The sequence below is a fragment of the Rhinatrema bivittatum genome, chromosome 4 (genome assembly GCF_901001135.1).
Source record: "Rhinatrema bivittatum chromosome 4, aRhiBiv1.1, whole genome shotgun sequence".
NCBI classification, from domain to species: Eukaryota; Metazoa; Chordata; class Amphibia; order Gymnophiona; family Rhinatrematidae; genus Rhinatrema; species Rhinatrema bivittatum.
In genome coordinates, this window is record NC_042618.1 from 106,963,559 (window position 1) to 106,985,981 (window position 22,423).

The 22,423-nt window shown below is 47.4% G+C and overlaps 1 protein-coding gene across 1 annotated transcript in view; it reads right to left on the bottom strand.

The window, feature by feature from the left end:
- Positions 1-22,423, bottom strand: part of GANC (glucosidase alpha, neutral C) — a 122,527-nt gene that overhangs the window by 13,554 nt on the left and 86,550 nt on the right. The window contains 2 exon segments of the mRNA XM_029598630.1: positions 8,797-8,871; positions 18,283-18,359. Coding sequence (XP_029454490.1) covers positions 8,797-8,871; positions 18,283-18,359 — 152 coding nt within the window.

Here is a 22,423-nt window from a genome sequence, read left to right on the forward strand (position 1 = left end):
TTCCTGAAAGCCTCTTCCTCGGTCCAACATCCCTGGGCCATCAGTTCCTGATAGTGAGCTCCCCAGCTCTGGAGGCATGCGTCTGTTGTGAGGACCAGCCAGTTCAGAGAGGAGGTGCTCAGATGAGCTTCCTGCATCTACCACTGGAGCCCAGAGCATATTCCCATTGGTAAGTGGAGGCAAATCGAATAGTCTTGAGATTGCAGGTTCCAATGTGACAGTAGTGAGCATTGAAGTGGTCGCATGAGTGCCCTCATCCACGGCACTACCTCCATGGTTGCTGCCATCAAACCAAGAACTTGAGAGTTAGCTCCACACCATTGGGCATATTGTGCTCGTCAACTGGCGCACTTGGGATATCAACTTCCTTATCTGCGTGGATGGAAGGAAGACCTTGTCCTGCTTGTTGTCAAACCTGACTCCCAGATATTCCAAGGACTGGGAGGGCTTGAGACTGCTTTTGTCCAGGTTTACGACCCAACTGAGTTCCTGAAGCAAGGAGGTCATCCTGTTGGTCACCTGGAGACTCTCTTCCATGAACTTGGCCCAGATCAACAAGTCATCCAAATATAGGTTCACTAGGATTCCCTCTTTTCTCAATGCTGCCGCTACAGCCATCATAATCTTGGAAAATGTTCTGGGGGCAGTGGCTAGACCAAAGGGCAGTGCCCGGAACTGATAATGGTGACCCAGTACCACAAAGAATAGGAAACAATGGTGCTCTTGACAAATTGGAATATCTAGGTAGGCCTTGGATAGGTCCAGGGAGGTGAAGAACTCTCCTGATTGTATGACCATAATCATTGAGCGTAGAGTTTCCATGCGGAATGATTCACTTGTAGATGTCTGTTGACGCTCTTGAGGTTCAGGATGGGGCAAAAGGAACCTTCCTTTTTGGGTATGAAATAGATGGAATAACACCCATAGTTTCCTGGGGCACAGGTACTGGGATTATAGCCCTCATCCTGAGGAGCCTTAAAAGAGTAGTCTCCACTGCTTGCTTCTTGTGCTGGGAGTGGCAAGGAGGCATCATGAATATGTCCCGAAGAGTGCTGTGAAATTCCAGCGCATATCCTTTTCGTATGACCTCCAGTACCCATTTGTCCAAAGTGATCTCGACCCACCTCTAGGAGAAGAGGGACAGTTGACCCCTATCTTCTCGTTCTGAGAGTGGGGTCGGCAAAAATTTCATTAGGGGAGGTTCAGGACGAACCTGAATCTGTGCCTGCTCCTCTTTTGGGCTGTTGACTACAAAAGGACTGAGTCATTCCAAAGGGCCTAGACCTCTGAAATGTTAAGTTTCTGTATGGTTGAAAGCATTGGGAGCCTCTGGATCGACCCCTCATAGGCAAGGGGCACTGTAACTGCTTTCTCTTATCATCTTTTAGCCAGAGAACTAGAGATTCGTCCCATTTACTGGCCAGCTTTTCCAATTTGCTTCCAAAAAGGAGTGATCCTTTAAAGGACATCTGTGTAAGATTTGCCTTGGAGGTTGCGTCTGCTGACCAGTTCTGCAGCCATAGCTGTCTTCTGGCCGCCACCACTGAGGCCACTCCTCTGGCTGAATTACAGACTAGGTCCAAGCCCACGTCAGCTAAAAAGGTGGCAGTAGGTTCCATAACTGTTCTGAAATTCACCCCCAAGTCATCCATCTCCTGAAAGAGAAGTAGGCATAAATGAGCTACCAGGGCACAACAATAAGCAATCTGTAAGGTCATTGCTACTGCGTCAAAGGCCGGTTTAAGGATGGACTCCATCCGTGTATCTTGTGCATCCTTTAAGGCCACTCCTCCCTCCATTAGGATAGCTGTTCGCTTAGAGATGGCACAGACCAGCACATCCACTTTAGGGAAACGCAAACGCTCTCTCACTGCCAGATCCAGTGGGTATAGAACTTCTTACCTCATCCCCCTTTAAAACTTGCTTCTGGGCATCCCATTCCAGGTCAATCAACTCCTGGATTGCTTCCAGTCCTGGAAAGTAGCAAGAAGCTTTCCAGAGGGATATCAGAATTGGATTCTTCTTTGGTTCCATCATAGAGCCCGCCCCAGGAACTCCCAGCATCTTCAGGGTCTGGGAAACCAGAGCCGGCAATTCGTCTCTATGGAAAAACTGTAAACATAGTCCGATATGATTCTAAACCAGGGGAAATTTCCTCATCTTTCAAGGAATCTGTATCCTCCTCTTCATCTGTGCCATCCAGGTCCCTGCCAGGGATACCCATGGAGAGGCGATGCATGCCTCGAGGTCTGCCGATAGGACTGACAGAGGGAAGACTTCCCAGCTAAGTTTCCGTCCGGACAGGGGGCAAGTGAGTTAACAGACTGCACCTGTACGAAGGCCTGAAGGCCCTGGAAAAATTCCACCCAAGAGAAAGCAGCTGGTCCATGCCTAGCCCAGGAGGTGGTGGGGTAGGTGCCACTGAATTTCCCTCTTCTATGGATGACCCAGTCCTGGGTGTACTCAGATCCAGGGTACTTCCAGTTAAGGCTGTGGCTAACCCATCCTCTGAATAGGAGAAGTCGGGCTTAGCAAAGTCCAGGGAGGCCAACTCTCCCTGGGTTTCCTTCACAGTGCTGACATAAGTTGGAATCCAGGTCAGACTGTGAAGCCCTAATATGACAAGCAGCACAGAGAGAAAAGCGCTTACGTTTCTTGACTGCCAGAGCGACTGGTGGTGGTTAACTGTGTGTTCTGTCAGCTCGCGCTTAAATTTTTATGCGCACAAATTTTGGGTACCCTAGGCGGGATGCAGCGAGGCGCGCACACCACCCATGTGCCCAGCTTTACCTATATTCTGCACTTAGTAGGTTGTGCGCTTATGTACGTGCACAAGGTTATACACACAGCACTTGCGCAGAGCCAATGCACTGTGCATACCAACGTTTTATGGAGGGCACGTATGGAGGGCACGTATGGAGGCCACGTATGGAGGGCACGTTTTATGGAGGGCAATATGGCACACACAAAGACGCGCGCAAGATGGCAACGCCGTGGCCTACCAAGCAGTGTGCCGACCAAGCCTAAAGTAGGGCCTAGTCCACGGGGGGTACGCTCGACCCGCTTGGAAGTCCACTTCCCCTTACCACAATGGGATCAGGAATGACGTCAGTACGATGTGCCGAGCAAGGAGACTAGAGGAAGTCTTACCGAAACCTCTCCAAATGTGTCTGAATCAGGAGGTAAATCATCTTCTCTCTTTTTTTTTTTTTACTTACCTGGGCTCAGCGGTTACTGGCTGAGTACAGAGACGGTCTCCGGCTGCGGGGGGAGAGGGCTTTTGCCGCCACTGCTACGCTCAGCTTCCTGCACCTGCTGCCTTTCAGCTGCTTAAGCAGCAAAGTCCACACCCATAACAGGGATCTCAGAATTCACCTCAGGAACTGGGGAAATGACCTTTAGGTAACACCACAGGAGAGCTGGGTTAAATTTTTTTCTCCAATTTAAATGTAGCATTTCTCCTTCCAAAAAGTACAGCAATCCTCATAGGGAGAAGTATGTCCACCATCTGCTGGAAAAGGAGAAATACTGAAGGGCTGAGGTCATTGCAGGGATGTATTTGGATGACATCAGCTTTGAAATCTGACCCTGTCTCCATCTGCTGGCAGGGGAGCATAACCCATTGATCCTGAGTCCATTTGGCTACATGCTAGGAAAATGTTACATTTCACATTTTAGATTTTAGGAATTCCAAGAACCTCCTGCTCCTAATGCACTGTATTTACAGCTTTCTGAAAAAAAAATCCCCACTTAAATTTCTTCACATAATTTCTCTTGCCAAAACCATGTAATTCATCTGTCAAGTTTTTGTGTATTTTTCTACAAAAATATCTCTTAAAGTTAAGTAATTTGCTTTTGGGAGAAAAGTATTTTCAAGTTCTAAAAGATCCCTGTCCTTACTCCTTTAATATCTGTCTCTCATCAAGGCTCCATCATACCTGCCAAAAATAATTTTCTCTTGCTTCTCATCTCATATATGGCTAAGACTTGCTCTGGCAGAAAGCAGACTGCAGCTGCCCCCAGTGCCCCTTCAGCTATGCGATTGTCAAGCAGAGGTCACCACAGGAAAAATATAGAGCACAGCTCCCCTCCCAGAGGGATGTGAGTGTTCCCTCTATAGAATTCCTAGACCAAGCTACTGAAGCTTGAGGAGTAGGGAAAAAAAAAGTGAAATAAAAGCCTGGTCTTTTATTTGGCTGCCATCAGACTTAAACAAGGGAGTAAGAGACAAACGCCCGCTCTCCCGGCACGCACACTGGCCACTCACCGGTGCGCGCGATTCAGTATTTAAATTAGGTCTGGCAGTAGATCCGGGTAAAAGGAGGCGCTAGGGACACTAGCGCGTCCCTGGCGCCTCCTTTTTGACAGGAGCGGAGGCTTTCAGCGGGTTTGACAGCTGACGCTCAATTTTGCCGGCGTCGGTTCTCGAGCCCGCTGACAGCCACGGGCTCGGAAACCGGATGCCGGCAAAATTGAGCGTCCAGTTTTCGGCCCAACAACCGCGGGCCGAATTCAAATTTTTATTTTTATTTTTTTTACTTTTTTTACTCTTCGGGACCTCCGACTTAATATCGCCATGATATTAAGTCGGAGGGTGCACAGAAAAGCAGTTTTTACTGCTTTTCTGTGCACTTTCCCGGTGCTGGAAGAAATTAGCGCCGACCCAAAGGTCGGCGCTAATTTCTGAAAGTAAAATGTGCGGCTTGGCTACACATTTTACTTTCTGTACCCCACGCGCATACCTAATAGGGCCATCAACATCCATTTGCATGTTGAGGGCGCTATTAGGTGCCGCGGGTTGGACGCACGTTTTCCTCCCCTTACTGAATAAGGGGTAAGGGAAAACGTGCGTCCAATAGCAGGCTGTACTGTATCGGCCTGATTATTTTGGAGTGAATATTTCACCACACAGATACAAGCTATTGCAGGCTATTTGCCATTAATAAATTCATATGGATTTGGAAAATTGGGCTAAGTTAAACTTGGTTTGGGCAGGTAGCTAGTGTAAAAATGAATGTTTTACCACATTTTTGCTATCTTTGCCAAACATTGCCAGTAATAATAATACCTGGTGTGATACTTAAGCAAGTGCAAAGGAAAATATTCCGCAACATTTGGAGGATAAAGGCCATCTAGGGTGGCAAAAAACAGTGCTTTCCCAACCAAAGGAAGGGGTGCCTAATTTTAAAAATTTTGTGGTGTCTCAATTGATACCCTTAGTTGATTAGCATGGGGATCTGTGCAATGTTCTCTCAACCTAGCTTAATGGACTCTCTACCTGGGTAACATCAAGCTAGGTTGAGAAAACACTGCACAAATCTCATCTTTGGGTGAGTTTCCTCACTCCGAAGGTCATCAAATCTTCACAAGAGAGCACTGCTCTGTTTGTACGTCTCACTTTGAATGTCAAAGTGCCCCCTAACCCCTACATTAATACCTAAACCTCACCTCGAGTTACTAGGTGGGCCTCCCATAGAGATATAAATACCTATCTAGCGTGCAGGCATACAACTAGGTGCTCTCTCAGCTTAAACCTACTAAACATGGTCCCCTCAGTGGTTGTATGTAGAAAACACATCAATCCAGGCCTAAGTTTGTACCTGAGACAATAGAGGGTAAAGTGACTTGCCCAAGGTCACAAGGAGCAACAGCAGGACTCATACCCTGGTCACCTGGCTCATAGCCCACTGCTCTAACCACTAGGCTGCTACTCCACTTGTCTTTTACTTTTACTGTATTGGAAAATGGTTACAAAGTCTGTTACAGGTGGTACTTAGTTCCTCAGAGACTGGGTAAAATATATCTTCACATTGGTGATAGATGTTGGCATAATTGTGCTAATATACTACTGTAGCTACTATGAGTCATATTTAGTGGGAACGATCTGTAGTGCAGTCTTATCATATAACTAAGATCGCACTTCCTTTGGAACCAAAAATATATTTATTTGGTTTGCCAATATCTGATGTACCAATTAAATTGAGTAAGTTAATCAGACAATTGTTGATAGCAGCTCAATGCAAAATTGTGTTCTATTGGAAGCAAGAGTAAATGCCATCTAATTCTTCACTATTAAAGCATTTTTGGAATGTTTATCATGTGGAATATCTAACAACATTGTGTAATGATAAGATTTGAGCATCTCAGTTTGTATGGTCACTGTTTGATCTAGGGCGAAATAGCAATTAGCTAAATGAAGTCTATGTTTTAAATTGAAGCTTTCTTAGATAATGTTTATTGTCTGTTAGAATAAGGAGGGCTGGGAAGGGGGAGGGGGTCAATTCTCAAAACTGCATAATTTCATATCACATTGGTTTTCAGAGAACGAAATGAACTAGGAACATCAGTGTTTCAAAACATTGGTATATACTATGATATATATTTTCTACCTTATGGAAAGTCTGTGGGTTAAAAATGTGCTTGGCTATTCATGTAGAATTCAATTAAAAACATATTCAAATCCTGGCCTACTAAGTATTTTAGCCAGATAACACTTATCCAGCTAAGTTACAAGGATATTCATTAGCAGAGCTATGTCGCTGAATATCTGCTCATATATTGCAACTTAGCCGGATAAGTTATATCCATCTGCTATTGAGCAGGTCTAACATAGATGGACAAATTGTCTGGCTAAGTATCAATATTGCTACCTTACCAGATAAGTAGCACCACTCCGAATTACCCACTGCCCGCCCACAAAGTTCTCTGGCTAAGAGAGAGCCAGATAAGTGATTTATCCGGCTATCTAGAGCCGCTAAACTTAAGCAGATACTCAGCGGCTGCTAGATAGCTGGATAAGTCCTACTTCTCTGGCTATCTGCTGGCTGAATATCTGGCCCCTGTATGCCCGCAGTAATTGCCCCAAACATGCTTCTTTATGCCAGTGGTTCTCTATCTTTCATGAGTATGGTGCCCTTTCAAGAGTTTGAGATATTTCATGTACCCCCTGATTTGCAAAAATTCAAAATGTACTTTTGCTTTTTCTTTATCTCAATTGTAAAGGTTTTTCCCCCTTAATCTTTTCTCTGCTTTTACCTTGTCTGTCTTCTAATGTTATTTCCTGGTTCTACTTGCCATGTTCTCTATCCTTCTACACTTCTCTCCTTTCTTCTTCCATCTCTCTCACTTGTCTCACAGACCTTTCTTTAATCTCATTTCTCTTCATCTTTCTTCTCCAACTATCTCTCTGTTTTACCTCTCTCCCTCCCATTTCTCACAATTCATTTTCCATCCTTCCATTTCCCTGTCACTCCTCTGAACTCTTCATCTCTTCTTTGCTGGCTTTCAGCTCTCCAGCTCCCTCTCCCTGACCCTTTCCCCACACTTCCCAGACTTTCATATCCCTGCCTGGCTTGTCCCCCCACATACCCTAGCCCTCAATCTTCCCTCTCTTATTCTTTCCCCTGTACCTCCCAGTCCTCCATTTCCCTTTATCCCTACCTCTTCTGCCCTGTACCTCTCTTTTCTCTGCCTATTAGTCTTTCAGCTTCATCTATTAATTCTCCCCTCAATCAGTCTTCTAATTTGATTCTCTTGATTTCTCGTTCCACCTCATCCTGTTTGCTATTTCCAGCTCCCAGCTCCCAGCCCCCATTCTCCACTCTTTGTTCTCATCAACTCTCAGCCCGCCATCTTCCTAATCTTGACCTTTCTCCTGGGCAACTAGAGAGCAGCAACAAAGCAAACACCACAAACACAGAAGCAATGGGACTCAGGAGAAGCTGCAGGCCACAGGACTAAACCAGAGACATCAGACAATGTGCCGAAAGTGCTGCACTTCCTCTCTCTGGCTGCTTGGCAGATAAGACAAAGAGAAGATAAATAAGGGACCAGGAAGCACAATGTTTCCACTATCCCCCATAGTACCCGCTGGCTCTGCTTTAGGGCTATGTCTACTGCATTAGTCATGACAGCCTAAGGCTCTCCCCTCTTGTGGAACAGCAGCGATGCCACATATCACTGCTTTATGTCATCATTTGACTTTGCATAATTCTACTTTTATCCCCAAGCAGCTCTTTAACACAATGTATATAACCTTAGTCCCAGTAGTGTCTTGTATGGATGGGAAGAATAGCACTCTGTGCGGCCTAAGGTGGAAGTGGTGTGGGGTGGAGTTCCCCTTCCCACTACCCCCGAGAGATCCGACGAGTAGGGAAGAACCCCTTGAGTGACCTGGCATTCCCACAATGGCAGCATCAATGGCACCAATCACATGGCCCTGTGGGTATCTTGTGTTTGAAAATCAGCTAGGTTTAAACAGGTTGAAAAGTTAAGTGCCACTCAGCTGCCAGTTAGGTGCTGTGTTATCTTAGGCCCAATATTGAAAGCTAGCGGTTTAAGTAACCTGGCTGAATATAACTTATCCGGCTAAGTTACATGGTATATTCAGTGGCACAGCTATGTCACTGAATATCGTGTATATATATTTGCACTTAGCCATATAACTTATAACCAGCTAAGTTAGACTGTTCTATGGCAGGTCTAACACAGCCGCTTAATTTATGCAGCTAAGACCAAATATTGCTACTTAGCTGCGTAAGTTATGTAGCTAAGTTGCTCCACCCTGATCCGCCCACAACTTATGCAGCTAACATTTTAGCTGTATAAGGGACTTATGTGGCTAAGCAGCAGCTGCTGAACGTAAGCACAAATTTAGTGGCTCCTACTTAACTGCATAAATTCTACTTATCCAGTTAAGTAATGCTGAATGCACTTTGAATATTGAGCCCCTTAGGCCTATCTATTAATTCACTGCTTAATTCTATTAGTAGCCAAAGAGAAGCCCCACATACTTACATTGTCCAGAATGACGGGGACCTTCAAAGTACAGAGACCTACAAACCGTTCAAATGTTTGGAAGTTGTACCAAATCTATAAAGAGAAAGCAAAGTTCATGAGAGGGGGAAACAGTTTAATTTGATATTTGATTTGTGGTCACCTAAATATGGAAGTCGGAGCTTTGTTTTCCTGACCCATGTACTAATGCGGCAACGTGAGATAGTGCCAATTCTTGTATTTTCACCAATTCTTTTTCTGTTGTTTTCTATAATACAGTCCTTCTGAAGACTGGCAAATCTGCCTCAATGCTTTAAAGTGCCACATGTAAGCATTTGCTAACAGCTGAAAGTTATTGTGAGGGGTACTTTGGAGGGAATGAGGAATTTGCTTTAAACCCCCTTTGAAATGCATTGGACAGTAGGAATGTTTTGGAAAACATCAGAACCAAAACTGCAGTGTTTACGGTGCGTAAAAGGACCCAGGTCTGGAGTGATGCAGTTAGCTGTATGAGTGAGCTGACTCCCTCTGGTAGGGTAATGGTCCCCTTTAGCCATTTGCCAGGGTAGGGAGAGAGATGGATTGTGTTTTCTGCCCATCCATCCCCTAAAGAATGACATTGTCTTTCTATCAAGAAGGGAAGTGTCATTTCATTTTGTCTTGATTATATTTGGTATTATTATTTTATGCTTGTGAGCTAATTGTTTGTGATTATTTTTATTATATGGTTTGTAATTTGAACGTTATTGATTATTGTTTTTCTCTTGAGCACTATGCAGAAAAGCAGGTGATAAATCGGGAAAAAAATAGATAACTGGGATCTTAGGGACCATTAGTTAAGACTAGAGATTTGCCTTACACTCAACCAATGTTTCAGTAAGTGAATGAGATATGTAATTGTGTTATATTATTTGGATGGTTACAATCCTGGTTCTGATTTTATTTCACTGGCACAATCCTGCTGTGCAGAGATGTATAGAAAGACATTAGTATCTCCTGTGTTCATCAACAGACGCACTTAGGATATCAACTTCCTTATCTGCATGGTCGAGAGGAAGACCTTGCCCTGCTTGATGTTGAACCAGACTCCCAGATATTCCAAGGATTGGGAGGGTTTGAGACTGCTTTTGTCCAGGTTTATGACTCAACCAAGTTCCTGAAGCAAGGAGATCATCCTGTTGGTCACCTGGAGACTCTCTTCCATGGACATTGCCTGGATCAACCAGTCGTCCAAGTACGGGTGCACCAGGATTCCTTCTTTTCTCAATGCTGCTGCTACGACCACCATAATCTTGGATAATGTTCTGGCGGTGGTGGCCAGGCCAAAAGGCAGTGCCCAAAACTGATAATGGTGATCCAGTACTGCAAAGCATAGGAAACGCTGATGTTCTTGCCAGATTGGAATATGTAGGTAGGCCTCAAGATAGGTCCAGGGAGGTTAAGAACTCTTCTGATTGTGCAGCCATTACCATGGAGCGTAAGTTTTCCATGCAGAAATGAATCATTCGTAGATGTCGGTTGATACTGTTGTGCAGGAGGTGGACCCTTGGGCCAAGGTGGGCTTGACGCTACCCGCAGGGCAAGCCCTACAGGTCCCCACTGTCAGCAGGCAGAACTGACTGACTGACGGAGGCCGGCTGGAGCTTCACCAATACCAGCCCTCGTTCCTCGCAGGTTGAGCCCTTGGGTACCGGGGCCGGCTGGACTTAGGTGGGCCTCCATCCGAGGTCCTCTGAGGGACGATGAGGAGGTCAGCCAGGGACCAGCAGCGGTAGTTGGTATAGGTGGTCCGATCTGAACGAGGCGGAGTCCCGGAGACCCAGGCACCAATGGAAACAGGAGGCAGATAGAGGGCGCCCGAATAAGAGCAGGCCGAAGCCTGAAAGGCCAAGTCCAGAATGAAGACAAGTGGAGCATCGTAGAACAGGCTGAATTCAGGGTGGGCAGCAGGCAAGGAAGAGTGGTAAGGCAAGCGTGGGTCAATACCAGAAGTCAGCAGGAGAATGGTCAGGCAAGGCAAAGGTTAAACCAGGAGACGGGCATAAATGTAGTCAGGCGAAGCAGAGGTCAATTCCAGGAGACAAGCAGTAGCGTAGTTAGGCAAAGCAGAGGGCAATTCCAGGAGACAAGCTGTAGCATAGTAATACCAGGAGACAAGCAGTAGCGTAGTCAGGTGAAGCAGTGGTCAGTTCCAGGAGACAAGCAGTAGCGTAGTCAGGTGAAGCAGTGGTCAGTTCCAGGAGACAAGCAGTAGCGTAGTTAGGCAAAGCAGAGGGCAATTCCAGGAGACAAGCTGTAGCATAGTAATACCAGGAGACAAGCAGTAGCGTAGTCAGGTGAAGCAGTGGTCAGTTCCAGGAGACAAGCAGTAGCGTAGTCAGACGAAGCAGTAGTCAAAGCCAGGAAATCAGTCAGTAGGAACAAGCAAGGTAGACACGGAACACAGGAGCAGGAACAGGTACCAGGATCAGGAACCGGAACAAAGACGAGTCAGGAACCAGGAATATGAAGGAATCACAAGAACTAGCAACTAAGGACACGACCAGCATGGAGATCTGTTGCCAAGGCAAGGAAGCACTGGCTGGGCCCGGCCTTATATACCGGGACCTAGTGAAGTCATAATCCGGGGCCATGGGAAAGCTTCCTGCCGTGGCCCCTTTAAAAGAACAGCTGATGTGCGCGCCTAGGGGGGGCACAGCGTGAGATGGTGACTTCTCCCTGCCCTGGAGCAGAGACATCCACCCCAGAGCAGGCAGCAAGAGGAGCGGCCCGGGGATCGGAGGCGGCGGCCACTGGCCGCAAGAGCAGCAGAACCAGGCGCTGGAGCAGGTAGCCGGGGGTAAGAGGACTCTTGAGGTCCAGGATGGGGCGAAAGGAACCTTCCTTCTTGGGTATGATGAAATAGACAGAATAATGCCCCGTATTTTCCTGAAGTGCAGGTACTGGGATTATAGCCCTCATTCTGAGGAGCCTTAACAGGGTGGTCCCCTCTGCCTGCTTCTTGTGCTGGGAGTGGCAAGGAGATATCATGAACATGTCCCAAGGAGTGCTGCGAAATTCCAGTGCATATACTTCTCATATGACCTCCGGTACCCATTTGTCCGAAGTGATCTCGACCCACCTCTGGTAGAAGAGGGACAGTCAATCCCCTATCTCCTTGTTCTGCGGGTGTGTCGGCAAAACTTCATTGGAGAGTTTGGGACGAACCTAAACCCGAGCCTGACCCTCTCTTGGGCTGACTACTCCAAAAGGACTGAGACCTCCCAAAGTACTGAGACCTCTGAAATGTCATGTTTCTATAGGGGCAAAAGTGTTCGGAGCCCCTGGATTGACCCCTCATGGACAAGGGGACTGTAACTACTTTCTCTTATCTTCTGGTAGCCAGCATACTGGAGATTCACCCCATTTGCTGGCCAGCTTTTCCAATTTGCTTCCGAAGAGGAGTGATCCTTTAAAGGGCATCTTTGTGAGATTTGCCTTGGAGGTTGCATCTGCTGACCAATTCTGCAGCCATAGCTGTCTTCTGGCTGCTACCACTGAGGCCACTCCCCTGGTCGAGGTACAGACTAGGTCCGAGCACACATCAGAAGACAGCGGCAGGTTGCATAACCGCTCTGGAATTCGCCCCCGAGTCATCCACCTCCTGAGAGAGGAGCAGGCACGAACAAGCTACCATGGCACAACAAGAAGCAATCTAACCTTTGCATCAAAGGCCTGTTTAAGGTTAGACTCCAGCTGCCTATTGTGCGCATCCTTTAAGGCCAGTCTCCCTCCACTGGGATAGTTGTTCGCTTAGAGACGGCCAGACCAGGGCATCCACTTTAGGAAAAATCAAACATTCTCTTTGTGCTGGATCCAGTGGGTATAGAGCTTCTAATGCTTGTCCACCTTTAAAACTTGCTTCTGGGGCATCCCATTCCAGGTCAATCAACTCCTTGATGGCTTCCAGTACTGGAAAGTGGCAAGAGGATTTCTGTAGGGAAATCAGATTGGGATTCTTCTTTGGTTCCATCATAGAGTCTACCCCAGGAACTCCCAGCATCTTCAGGGTCTGGGAAACCGGGGTCAGCAATATGGAAAAACTGTAACATGGTCCGATATGGTTCTAAACCAGGTGGGAAATCCCCCCCCTGCCAGGGATACCCTTGGAGTATCAAGGCAAGCCTCAAGGTCTGCCAATAGGACTGGGAGAGGGAAGGTATACCAGCTGAGGTTCCGTCCGGACAGGGGCAAGTGAGGTAGCAGACTGTGCCTGTATGAAGGCTTGAAGGCCTTGAAAGAATTACACCCAAGAGAAGGTGGCCATGTCCATGCCTAGCCCAGGCGGTAATGGGGTAGATGCCACTAAATTTCCCTCTCTTATGGATGACCCAGGCCTGGGGTTACTCAGATCTGGGGTACTTCCGGTTAAGACTGTGGCTGACCCATCCTCTGAATGGGAGGAGCCAGGCTTAGCAAAGTCCGGGGAAGCCAACTCTCCCTGTGCTTCCTCACAGTGCTGACATAAGCAAGAATCCAGGTCAGACTGTGCAGCCCTAATATGACAAGCAGCACAGAGAGGAAGGCGCTTATGTTTCTTTGCTGCCAGAGCCACTGGCAACGGTAACTGCGTTTTCAGACGGCTCGTGCTTAAAATTTTATGCGCACAGATTTCGGGCACCTACGCAGGCTGCAGCGAGGCACACGCATAGCCCCATGCGCCCGGCTTTACTGTATTCTGCACCTAGTAAGTTGTGCGCGTATGTACGCACTCATCGTTATGCACACTGCCCTTGTGCGGCGTTATGCGCACAGCGCGTGCACAGAGCCGACACGCATTGCGCGTACTGAAGCTCTATGGCAGGTAATATAGGCACAAAAATGCATGCAAGATACGCCTCTGTGGCCTATCACAAGGTGTGTCGAGCAAGCCTAAATCAGGGCCTAGCCCATCGGGTGGGCTGCTCAACCCGCTCAGAAGCTCACTTCCCCTTACCCCAACAGGATCGGGAACATCAGCACAGCGCACCGAGCAAGGAGACAGGAAGAAGTCTTACCAAAACCCCTCCAACGTATTTGAATTGGGAGGAAATCCTCTTCTTTTTTTTTTACTTACCTGGGCTTAGCGCTTACCGGCTGAGTATAGAGATGTTCTCTGGCTGCAGGGGGAGAAAGTTTTGGCTGTCACCACTGCGCTCGGCTTCATGCACCTGATGCCTTTCAGCTGCTTCAGCAGCAAAGTCCACGTCAGGAACTGGCAGCACATCTCTGAGAGATTTTGGAAATCACCTCAGGAATTCTCAACTGGAGGAGGGACCTTTAGGTATCACCGCGGGAGGGCGAGACTCAATCTTTCTCCAATTTAAAAGTAGAATTTCTTTTTCTAAAGGGTACAGCGATCCCCATAGGGAAAGCACATCCACATCTGCTAGGAGACAGAGAGATACTGGAAGGCTGAGGTCACCGCAGGGGTGTATCTAGGGTGACATCAGCTTTGAAACCTGACTCCGTCTCCATCTGCTAGCAGGGCAGCATCTAACCCATTGGTCCTGAGTACATCTGGCTACACTCTAGGAAATAAGATGTTTCCCCTACTGCTGCAGGTAAGGAGGAGAGGGGTAGAATTGGGGCTGGAGCTCCACTGTTATCAGTTTTGGGGGGAGGAGGGAGTAGAGCCCAGGGGGGCAGGGCCTCTCTTTGCTCAAGAAGGAGGAGGGGTTTGGGGCTGGATGGAATTCTTTAGGATTGAGATATGGGGTCTTGAGCTTGATGTTTAGTATTAGCCTGTCGGCCCTACTGGCCCTACTGGCATAATAACATTGTACACCATTGTTACATAACATCTTAGCACTAACCTAACACCACTGTGGATACTTAGAAGGTCGTGCCAAGCACTGCCCAGTCCCACCTGCACTTGTGCATAGGTCCCTTTACTGGCAGCCTCTCACCTGCCAAGTGGATTCCAGCTTGCAATTACTCTTCCTGCAAGCTATCCCCTGGTGGTTTCTAAGGATACTGAGACCCCACACAACTCAGGGGGTCACACTATTATTAGAAATGCACCTTCAGACCAAATACTGAAAACACTAGGATCATGAGATAGTCCAAGAGAGAACTAACAAACTGAAGAGTTTATGAACAAACCAGATAAAATAACAATGATTCATGCTGTAAATTCTAACTAGACACTTTACACTGCACTTAATCAGTGCCTTGGAAGGTCAGAAAAAGACTGTTCACGCAAGCTGGAATATGTCCTTGGCACACAGATCTGGTCTCTCTGTCCTACCAGCCAGGACTGGAGAGTTCTAGCAACTTCAGGGCTAGTTATTTGTGTGCTGTGTCTGAAGGATCAATCACACAAAGTAATGGTATAAATTACTAGCAACAGTTATCAAACCGATGGCATATTTAGTAATGACTAAATGGAATAACAGGAGGCGGATTGGTTTAATTGTTTTATTTTTGACTAATCTTAATCTTAATGTATTTTAATGATTTGTTTAAATTAATGCTGTACATAGCTTAGGAAGATTGTATCTGTTAAGTGATTGATAAATGACTTAAATCAATAAAATAAATAAGCCGTCCAAACCTCACTATTAGTTGAGCACAGTGGCGTAGCCAGAATTGATTTTTTGGGTGGGCACAAGGTTAACATGGGTGGGCTGTAGGCATGCAGGTCTACTAGTTGTTTTTTTACTGATAAATAATGCCAAATTATGCAGCATAGCATTCACATCTACGCCTAAGTATGAGGTTTACTTAATGATACAAACATAATTCACGGTGATTTGTGGTACTTTAGCCTTCTTATTATTACGATTTTATAAACGGCTCCTACCTGTCCATAAATTTTGAGAGAGCGGTTGTGTTGCTTATATTTAAATTGCTAACATCTCAAAATATAGATATATATTTTTACCTTTGTTGTCTGATCTTTGTATTTTTCTAATCAGTTGGTCCTGGTCTCTTTTTCCCATTTTTTCCCTTATAGCTCATTTCCTAATTCCTTTTCAGTGTCTTTCTTCTATTACTGTCTTCTTCCCTTCCACCCACACACACACACACACACACACACACACTTTCTCTCACAGACTCCCTCTCACACACTCAAGCTCTCACTCTCATATGCTCTCCCCCCCCCCCCAAGCTCACATTCTCTGCAGACACACATACAAGTTCTCACTTTCTCACCCCTCCCCAGGCTTATATTCTTATGCACACACAGACGCACATCCAGGCACCCATTCTCACCCACACACATAAACCCAGACTCCCATTCTCACCCACAAACCCATGCTCCCAGTCTCACCCACACATATTCAAGCTCCCATTCTCATCCATACATATACACATTTAAGGTCCTATTCTCACCCACACATACACACATTCAAGCACCCATTCTTATCCACATATTCAAGCTTCCATTCTCACCCACCCACACAAACCCAGGCTCTCATTCTCACCCATATATACACACATTCAAGCTCCCATTCTCACCCACCCACAAACCCAGGCTCCCACTCTCACCCACACATACACACATTCAAGCTCCCATTCACCCACATATTCAAGCTTCCATTCTCACCCACACATACACACATTCAAGCTCCCATTCTCACCCACACACAAACCCAGGCTCCCATTCTCAACCACACATACACACATTCGAGCTCCCATTCACCTACATATTCAAGCTTCCATTCTCACCCACATACACACCCAGGCTCCAGTTTTCACCCACACACACTCCCATTCTCATCCACACATACACATTCAAGCACGTACACAGCTTCCGCTTCCTCCCCCCAAAGCAGGAAGATCAGCTGCCTCTCCTGCTGCCACCGGCCTCCTGCTATCTTCGGGCGTCGGGCGGTATGGCCCGCCGAACTTCCTGTCGGGGGGGGGGGGGGAGCGGAAGCGCAGCGCACAATGTCCGCTTCCTCCCTCCCCCCCCCAAGCAGGAAGATTGGCGGGCCATACGGCCCGACGCCCGAAGATAGCAGGAGGCCGGTGGCAGCAGGAGAGGCAGCTGATCTTCCTGTTTTGGGGGAGAAAGCGGAAACTGTGCGCGGCGCTTCCGCTCCCCCACCCCCAAACAGGAAGTTCGGCGGGCCGTTTGGCCCGAAGATAGCAGGAGAACGGGTGGCAGCAGGAGAGGCAGCTGATCTTCCTGCATTGGGGGGAGGAAGCGGAAGCTGCGCGCGGCGCTTCCGCTCCCCCCCCCGCCCTCAACAGGAAGACCGGTTGGCCATACGGCCGCAGCAGCGCTTCCCCATGTGTGCCGTGATGGCGCGCGAGGCGTGGGTTCTCTTGTTCGCTGTCGCGGGGATGGGATCCCGCGACAGCCTTGCAGTTCCGGTGCCAGTTGGGTGGGCCTGGGTCTAAGTTGGGTGGGCACTTGCCCACCCAGGCCCACCCGTGGCTACGCCACTGGTTGAGCAAGCATCTCAAGCCTCAGTTTGAACTACAACAGGGCTTCCCAAACTTGTCCTGGGGACCCCACAGCCAATTGGGTTTTCAGAATACCTACAATGAATATGAATGAGTTAAATTTGCATGAGATAAATGTACCTATTATGGAGATTCAATACATGCAAATTTATCTCATGCATATTCATTGTGGATATCCTGAAAACCCAATTGGCAGTGGGATCCCCAGGGCAGGTTTGGGAAGGCCTGAACTACACTGTTGTAGAGGTCAAACATCGCACTGGGACAGGCTGGAGCTTCCCCTAAACCAAATCCATTCCCTGCAGGTTGAGCCCTTAGGTTCCAGGAGCCGGCAGGCCTGAGGTGGGTTCTGAAGGTAGTCTAAGAAAGAGTCCAGAGATGGGACAAGAATCGGGGTAGGCAGTAGACAGGGTGTAGTCAGGGTTCAAGGCAAGGTCAGGTCCAAGCTGCAAGTAAGGGAGTAGTCAAAGTCCATAGCTGAGGTCAGAACTGGAAAATCAGGCCAAGACAGAGAAGATTCAGAAGAACAAGACAGAACAAGGGGTAAAACAAGGTCATATAACATTCTGAAGTCAAGGACAAGGTGGGTAGGACGAGACAACAGAGACTGAGCAAGGGCAGGAGAATGCAAAGTTGGACAGGCAAGGCTGGATGGGCTGGATGAGGCAGGCAGGGCAAAGCAAGGCAGAATGAGGCAGGTTGGGCAAGGCAAGGCTGAACGAGGCAAGTTGGGTAAGGCAAGGCTGAACGAGGCAGGCAACACATACTGCTAGGCAGGAGACCCATTTGCTTAGGGAAAAGAGAGCGGCACATCTGGGCCTTTATACCCAGCCGTGTGATGTCATCATAGTGCGCCTGCAACCTGGCTTCCTGCTGTGGGGAGAACATACAGCGCTGTGCTGCTTGCACGTATGCCTAGGGAAGCCAGGGCCTGTGGCGGTGTTGGGGTAAGTGTAGCTGGTCACAGCAGCCTGCCATGACCAGCAAACGTAACAACTATAGGGAATTTGTCCAACACAGCCCATCTATAAGGAAAATTCTTCAGGCTCAATTAGCATTTGATATATTTACCTCATCTGGCCCTGGAAGTAAAACACTGACTGATGTGACCCCTGGCTCGGTGACTGGATGCACCAGCAAAGCATTTCCTTGGGAAAGAAAAACAGGAAATCTTTGAGTAATCATTTAATACTACAGTGAAGTCTTTTAATTTCAGTGAGCCTCGCTATGATAGATACCGATGGAACTGATGTAAGAAAGGGTGCTAATGTTAGTGCAGTGTTTTAGCTCTCTGGAGATCCCTGTTTTTAACATGTACATTAAATAAAACCTGTGCTAAAATTTAACTCAAACCTGCCGCGCACATCCTCTCCACCTTATTTTTCTGTTAATTAAGCTAGGGATGGATGTGAGGGGTTATAAATGAATATAAATCTAAATAAATAAATAAGAAAAGAATGCTTAGATAAACAATGAAATTGTACCAAAAGCGCATCAATATGAGAGCAACACTTTAAAAAAAGTTCTCTCAATCATAGGTGTTTATCAAAAATAATAGCAACCTACCCCCAAAATGTCTCTTCCTATATTTGTAATAGAAAGAAAAGCCTTGTGGGCATGCCTGCGTGACAGAATAGGTGTCACCATTCTTTAACCACACTTCTGTTAAAACTAAAAACTGTAGTTCATGAAAAATAATTAAATCTTTCATATGACAGTACTTTGAACCTAACAATCTAACATTTAAAAGACCACAATAAACTAAAAGATGAGATGAGCGAGAATCAACATGAGAAACTGGAATAAGGAAATGGTTCTCATAAGGAAAATATGACCTAGAAATCAAATTAATACCCAAGTGTCCATACTGACCATTCCCCACAACAACAGGAACTGCAGACATGAGAGAAAAAAATGAAAAATAAATAGCAAACCAAGTCCAAAATATAATAGCACATGAGAAAGTATGCTCCCTCATGGCTTGTGAAGAGGCGCACAAAGGGGCAAACCCCTATGGCTTGCCCCCTTTCAGCGCGCAATCAGCCTCTAGGTTATCGGCCGGTTTTGAAGGGCTTGGGAATCCAGAAGTAGTGTCAGCCGGAGGTCAGGTCCAACGGAGATTGCAGCCCCACTCCCCCCCCCACCCCCCAACCATGTCAAAGTTGCAAGATGTCCAAGGAGTAGTTCAGAAGCTGTGCAAATAAGCAGGGACAACCAGCAGTGTGTTACCATGCTGCTCGCGGAGCCCATCCCGCGAGGAGCCTCTCACTCACCTCTCGCAACGCACCAACCCAATGTCTTCTTGTGGCCTAGGTCACTGCTGCCGCATCTCAAAAAAGATATAATTGCGATGGAGAAGGTACAGAGAAGGGCGACCAAAATGATAAAGGGAATGGAACAGCTTCCCTATGAGGAAAGACTAAAGAGGTTAGGACTTTTCAGCTTGGAGAAGAGACGGCTGAGGGGGGATATGATAGAGGTGTTTAAAATCATGAGAGGTCTAGAACGGGTAGATGTGAATCGGTTATTTACTCTTTCGGATAATAGAAAGACTAGGGGGCACTCCATGAAGTTAGCATGTGGCACATTTAAAACTAATCAGAGAAAGTTCTTTTTCACTCAATCACAATTAAACTCTGGAATTTGTTGCCAGAAGATGTGGTTAGTGCAGTTAGTATAGCTGTGCTTAAAAATGGATTGGATAAATTCTTGCAGAAGAAGTCCATTACCTGCTATTAATTAAGTTGACTTAGATAATAACCACTGCTATTACTAGCAACGGTAACATGGAATAGACTTAGTTTTTGGGCACTTGCCAGGTTCTTATGGCCTGGATTGGCCACTGTTAGAAACAGGTTGCTGAGCTTGATGGACCCTTGGTCTGACCTAATATGGCATGTTCTTATGTTCTTATGTTCATATGTTCTGTGCAGCCTGATACTGCCATGTGCGGCAGGAGGCGCTGCCATTGCCTCTTCGCAGCAGGAGCCGCTCCCCGGACTCCTCTTCACGGTGGAGTGCTGCCACCATCCTTCATCTTTGCGGCCCTAGTGCCACTGCCGGGACATCCTTCTTCGTGGCATGGATGCTGCTGCAGGGACGTCTATGCGGCAGGAGCCACCATCGTCGCCACTGCCTGAGCGACAGGGAAGCCGCTCCTCCTTTCATCTTCGCGGCCCTGGTGCCCCTGCCGGGAGGCCTCTTCAAGCAGCCTTGGTGCTGCTGCAACTTCCTCCACCTCCTGGGCTCCTCTAGGCATGGGCGCGTGCCTCTTCACGTTATTTAAAGAGCCAGCGGCAGGAAAAGCCCCACTGCCCCAACGAAGACATCATCAGCCTGCTTCTTAGTCCAGCCCTATAAAAGGGCTCTTTTCCACTTCCTCAGGGCCTTCGAACTGGATCCATGTTCATCCATGCGTCTCTTCTCCGATCAAGGTCCTCCATGGTCTTCTTGTGTTTAGATGGCTCTTCGTTTGATGTCCTAGATGTTCTGGTCTCCTTCGTTCTGATGTTCCTGGTCCTGTTCCTCACTGGAGCTCCTTTGTTGTCTCTTCGGTGTCCTGATGTTCCTTGTCCTGAAGTTCCGATGTTCCATGTCCAGAAGTTCTGATGTTCCATGTTCCAGTCCTGGTCCTGATGTCCTCGTTTCCGGTGCTTCTTCCTGCTTCCAGGTTTCCTGCTTGCCCACCCTTCCTGGCGTGCCACCGTCGTGGTCCATGACCAGCCTGTGGGGGGCTGTGTAGGGTGCTTTGTGGCACAAGGCCTGTCTTCATGTCTGCAGCGCAAGTCTCCGGAAGGCCCTGTTTTTAAAGCCGAGGTCTGTTCCTGAATCCTGAGTCTTGAATCCTGTTCCCAGTCTTCGGAGTACCTTGTGCCTGCTTCCGTCCATGTCCAAGGCTCAAGCCAGAACCTGCTCCGCTTCAGCGTGGTCCGCGACCAGCCATGGGCGGCTGTGTAGGGTGTGCCTTGGTGCAGGCCTCCTGAATCTTCGACATGTTTCTGGTTCCAGGTCTTCACTTTCTCTTCTGGAGTCTGCTTCACTTTTGGCGTGGTTTGCGACCAGCCATGGGTGGCTGTGTAGGGCGCATACTGTACTAGCGCCTGTACTAGTGCCTGAATCCTGGATCCTTGTCCGAGTCTTCCAAGTATCCTGGATCCTTGTCCGAGTCTTCCAAGTATCCTGAAACCTCGTATGAGTCTTCTAAGTTCTTGAGTCCTTGTCCGAGTCTTCCAAGTATCCTTAAACCTCATCTGAGTCTTCCAAGTTCTACGTATCCTTGTCTGAGTCTTCCAAGTTCCTCGAGTCTTCGTCTGAGTTTCCTAGTTCCTGAGTTCCATGTCTCGTCTTGTTCCTGCCCTCAGCCTCCGTCTGGCCTCATGCACTCATTGTTCCCAAGCGGCGGGTCCGGAAGGGCTACAGAGTGGCCAGAGGGCTACTCTTGAGACCAGCATTGAGTTGCTGGGTCTCACCGGTGCGTGCAGGTCCAGTGGAGGGCTGAGCCTGCCCTGTTCCAGTTTCTGATGTTCCAAGTTTTGATCCTGGTCCAGCCTTGATCCAGCTCCAGCCCATGCCTGAACACTCTCACCTCCCACGGTGTGTGTCTTGGGGCTCCTCTCTGAGCAAGTGACCACACCTCCGCACTCACAGCACAGTGAGAGTGTAAGCCAGCCGTATTTCAGTGCAGTGGTTTAGTGCTGCCTAAAAATCTAACCCACGTTTTACAGCTGAAACAGAATGCAGTTGCCCAACTACTGATAGACATAAGACCTTCAGCACATATTACTCCCATCTTGTGTGATCTCTACTGACTTTCTATGAAATGGAGATCCAATTTAAAATATTAGCTGTTATCCATAAACTACTATATGCCGTTCTTTGAAAGAAAAATAAAAATTGTGAACCCAATATTCAAAGTGCATTCAGCACTATTTAACCAAATAAGCAGGAATTATACAGCTAAGTAGCGGCCACTGAATATGTGCCCATGTTCAGCGGCTGCTGCTTAGCCATATAAGTCCCTTATACATCTAAAAGTTACACTCACAAAAAGTAGGAAATTATTAGGTAGATCAGGGGCAGAGTGAGTTAGCCATATAACTTATATGGCTGATATTCAGAGTTAGCCACATAGAGCAGGTCTAAACTTAACCGGGTAGATATCTAGCTAAGTGCGTATAAATGCGTATATTCAGTGGTTTCGCCAAACTGCTGA